The sequence below is a fragment of the Quercus suber genome, unplaced genomic scaffold, assembly GCF_002906115.3.
Source record: "Quercus suber isolate HL8 unplaced genomic scaffold, Cork oak 2.0 scaffold_63, whole genome shotgun sequence".
NCBI classification, from domain to species: Eukaryota; Viridiplantae; Streptophyta; class Magnoliopsida; order Fagales; family Fagaceae; genus Quercus; species Quercus suber.
The window spans coordinates 475,112-479,461 of record NW_027069528.1 but is presented as its reverse complement, the minus strand read 5'-3'; the positions used below and the strand labels follow the sequence as shown (position 1 = coordinate 479,461).

Below are 4,350 nucleotides of genomic sequence, written 5' to 3'. Positions count from 1 at the left end.
TTTTTTTTTTTTTTTTTTTTTTTTTTTTTTTTTTTTTTTTTTTTTTTTTTCAGCCGGACTTATTGACTATTTGGAGACAAAAATCACTGTGCATGAACAGTGCATGCACTGTTTATGTACTGTTTACAATTAAAAAAGATTAAAAATAAGTCCCACGATGCTATTCATACATTTAAAAATTATTTTGCTACAGTGTTTTCAGCAACAATCAGTTTTCAGCCACTTTCAACAACAATAAGTTGTATCCAAACGGACCCTATACTTTCAATAGGCTTAGGCTTTATGCAATCACTTACAAATATTAAAGTATCCCGAACGTTTTGAAAAAAAGAAAAGAAAGAAGAGTGGCTTTAGAGTTATCATCCACACTTTGGTAATGGCTCTTTGTTCTCGTTTATCTACTAGATCAATATAACGGAGTCATACTATTGTCCACATCACATCGAGATATAATGGCTGAATAGGTGAGATTACTGCTATATATATAAAGACTAAAGAGTTCTTGATTCCATAAACCCGATCTAAATATGACAGAATTTCTGCCCAGTACCAATGGAGGTATGCTAAAGGTTAGGCTTAGCCTGTCTTCAAGGACGGAGTCACACTAGCTCCCGAGTTACCAAAAAAATTGTAGGTATATTACGGCCTAATTTGAATTGGGTCCAAGGAAATAAAATTTGGTCCTCTTCCACAATCAGCTCAAACAACCACAGTTTACAATATTGGCACTACCAACTCGGGATCCTGGTTCCGTTTTGCTTGTCTTCGTGGAAAGTGGTGGTACGAGTTAGATTGGGGCCCAAGACTCTGAAGTTCATATTATAACTATGCCATGGTTGTTGGTTAAAGACTGTTTACTACTTAATAAATGCAATAGATTTGACATATCACTGTTAATTAAGTGGGATATTACAATTCCTACCATTTCAAAACTCAAACGCTTAAAACGTTTCATAGTTTTAACTTTTAAATGTGATTGCAAAATCCGAAGATGAGTTAGTATATTTTTTCTTTGCAACACTCTTCATGAGCATCATATTGTTTGTGAATCCTAAGAAAAAGCATGATCTATATGAAATCTAATATTGTTTGGATACCATTGATGATTTAAGAGTTCAAGTTTATTTGCATACGATGATGATAAGGAGGTTGCTACTAGAGCTTATGATCTTGCTGCCTTAAAATATAGGCCGTTAGCACTCACATTAATATCTCTGTGAGTTTTAAACTTTTAATTACTTTGCAACACAAATAACCATATCCTATTCAAATATGTGTGTTTTGTACATCCCCAAACAATATCATTTTAATTTGTAATATAGTATTTGTTGTTAATTCGGAAAGATGAATATTACTATTGCAAGACCACAATCAATTCAGTCAAAGAATCAATATTGGCCTCTATCTTAACCCAATTATTTATTATTAAGTTGTAACCCATGTTTACATACGAAAAAATTGAACAATGAAAAAAAGAATGTTTATTTTTTAATATTAAATGTGACTACAATGCTTGTGAACAATGATATGTGATGGGCCCCATAAATTAGTAAGATCGTCCATTCTATGGACGATGTATAAGGACGAGCTCATTACCATCACAGTACGAAGAAGGCCGCCTGACCAACCCAACCAAGGACGGCTGTTACGAGTAGCTGCATTAAACACCAATTCCGTTAAAGGTAGGCCGGTTAACTTGACACCTGGCACAAGCGTTACGAGCCCAAGCAATAATGCTCCCATAATGACGGAGCCAACGGCTAGAAAGGCACTAAAATGACCTATATATATCCTTAGACAATATCCAGAAGAGGTAAGAAGAATCAGACTACTCGATCCTCATTTTAGTTTTATCTACTTTACTCAGCTTGCTGAGTTTCTCTAACTTAATCATCGGAGGTGTTGTGGGCAGCGCCCCACCGGTGACCCTTTCTTTTTTATTATATCCCAGGGTTAATACCAGCGGAGGACGATTTTAATCTGGACGAACATCTTGACTGACAATCTCAGCATCATCAGTTTGGCGCCGTCTGTGGGGAAATCTTTGAACGATCAGTTCAGGGACTTTGTTCCATTACAATGAGACGGAGTCCAGCTCTAATCCAGATCCTGCCGCATTGGCCCTGCAGATCCAGGCACTTGCAGCCACGGTGGAAGAACTCACCAAGCAAAATCAAGAAATGAGACAGCGGTTGCAACAGAGAGATAGCCACACGAAGATCAACAGAGATGAAGACGAAGACAGTCATAGGAGACGCGCCAGCACTCCTGATGAACCAAAATCAAGTTTCCTCAGGGAGATGAGGAAAGAGATGGACGAATTACGAAACACAATTAAGGGAAAGACGGATCTAGGATTAGACAGAATCGTCAGGCAATCTGACTCGCCCTTCACTGCCGCTGTCCAACATTGCCCAGTGCCCTCCAAGTTCCGCCTACCTCAGCTCGAACCCTTTGACGGGCTGAAGGATCCATTGGATCATCTCAATACCTTCAAGACAACTTTGGGTCTTCAACAACCCCTTGATGAAATCCTATGTCGATCATTCCCCACTACCCTTAAAGGGGCAGCCCGAGAGTGGTTCGCCAAACTACCTCCGTCGACCATTAACAACTTTGAGCAACTAAGCAGTTCTTTTATTCGTCACTTCGTGGGTGGACAACGACCAAAAAGGATAGCTAATCACTTGCTCACAATCAAGCAAGGGGAAAAAGAAACTTTAAGGTCCTATGTGACGCGCTTTACACGAGGAATGCTAGAAGTGGACGAATCTGACGATAAGGTGCAACTCACAACCTTCAAAGCCGGATTGAAATCCAGAGACTTTGTGGCTTCTCTGGCGAAAAACCCTCCCAAATCAATGGCAGAAGCGCTACTGAAAGCATAGAAATACATGAATGCCGAGGATGCGCTAGCAGCCATAAACAGAGCAGACAAAACAAGGGAGAAGAAAAAAGAGAAAGATGACGACAAAAGGGGGCAGAAAAGGGATCGGACAGATCGACGTAGTGACGATGGGAATAGGTGAAGGGACGATAAAAATTTTCGACAAATGAAGTTCACATCGCTGATAATGCCAGCTGATCAGATTCTGGCGGAAATAAGGGACGAGTAGAGCCTTAGATGGCCGAGGCCACTCCAATCGCCGCCTAGTGTGCGTGACAAAAGAAAGTATTGCCATTTTCACAAAGATCACGGGCACTACACGGAAGACTGTCGAGATCTGAAAGAGCAGATAGAAGAACTTATCCAGAAGGGGAAACTTTAAAAATATGTGAAAAGGGGGGAAGCCAGCAGATATGGTAAGAAAGAACAACAAGGGGATTACCGAAGAAGCGAAGGTCAACCACCTCATCCACAGAATGCAAGGGGTGAAATAAAGACCATTGCGGGGGGACCGTCCATAGGAGGGTTGTCCAGGTCCCTCAGAAAATCGTATCAAAGGCAGGTAAACAGCGTTCACAGCTCACCTCCCTTCAAGCAGAGACGAACGAATCAAGATATGTATTTCTCGGAGGAAGATGCCAGGGGGATCAAGCAGCCTCATGACGACCCACTGGTCATCATGATCATGATCGAAGGTTTCAACACGAGGAGAGTTTTGGTAGACAATGGGAGTTCAGCGGATATTATTTACCTATCTGCCTTTCAGCAATTGAAGGTAGACCCAAACAGACTTCGACCATTTGAATCACCCCTTGTCAGCTTCAGCGGGGATAAGGTGTACCCCCGAGGTATTGTGACGTTGACTGTAACCGCCCGTTCGTATCCCTTCCAGGTAACCAACAGGCACAATTTTTTGGTCGTGGATTCCCCTTCGTCTTACAATGTAATCATTGTACGACCTACGCTTAATCAGTGGAAAGCTGCTACTTCCACATACTGCTTAAAGGTAAAGTTTCCTACAGAACAGGGAATTGGAGAAATAAGAGGGGATCAAGTCCTGGCAAGGGAGTGCTATCAGACGGTCCTAGCATCCAGAGAAAACCATACGTGGGTGATCGAGGATAAGTCCGCTAAAATCATGGAGAAGTTAGAAACAGTGAAATTGGTCGAAGAAGATCTATCGAAGACGACTTAAGTAGGGACGAATCTAAACCCAAAAACGAAGGAACTACTTATTCGTTTCTTGGAAAACAACCTCGATATATTCGCATGGAGCCATGAAGATATGCTGGGGATTCCTGCAGCTATCATCCAGCACCGCCTAAACGTAGACCCAGCAAAAAAGCCCGTCCAATAGAAGCGGAGGGATTTTGCTCCCGAAAGAAACAAGGCAGTGACGGACGAGGTGAACAAGTTACTTGCTGCTAACTTCATTCGAGAAGTCTATTATCCGGAATGGTTGG

At 41.5% G+C, this 4,350-nt stretch overlaps 1 protein-coding gene across 1 annotated transcript; it reads left to right on the top strand.

Moving 5' to 3' along the window:
• Nucleotides 1-1,573: 1,573 nt before the first annotated feature.
• On the top strand, nt 1,574-2,888 carry LOC136067218 (uncharacterized). The gene is made up of 2 exons (XM_065772761.1): nt 1,574-1,768; nt 2,130-2,888. Exons 1-2 carry the CDS (start codon nt 1,574-1,576, stop codon nt 2,886-2,888), a joined length of 954 nt encoding a protein of 317 aa, XP_065628833.1.
• The last annotated feature ends 1,462 nt before the right edge of the window (nt 2,889-4,350 follow it).

Excerpts from the sequence above, each read along its gene's own strand:
- LOC136067218 (XM_065772761.1), top strand. The coding sequence starts at position 1,574 with ATGTATAAGGACGAGCTCATTACCATCACAGTACGAAGAAGGCCGCCT. Across the intron at positions 1,769-2,129 it reads CGGAGCCAACGGCTAGAAAG|ATCCAGGCACTTGCAGCCAC; the intron begins GCACTAAAATGA and ends TTGGCCCTGCAG.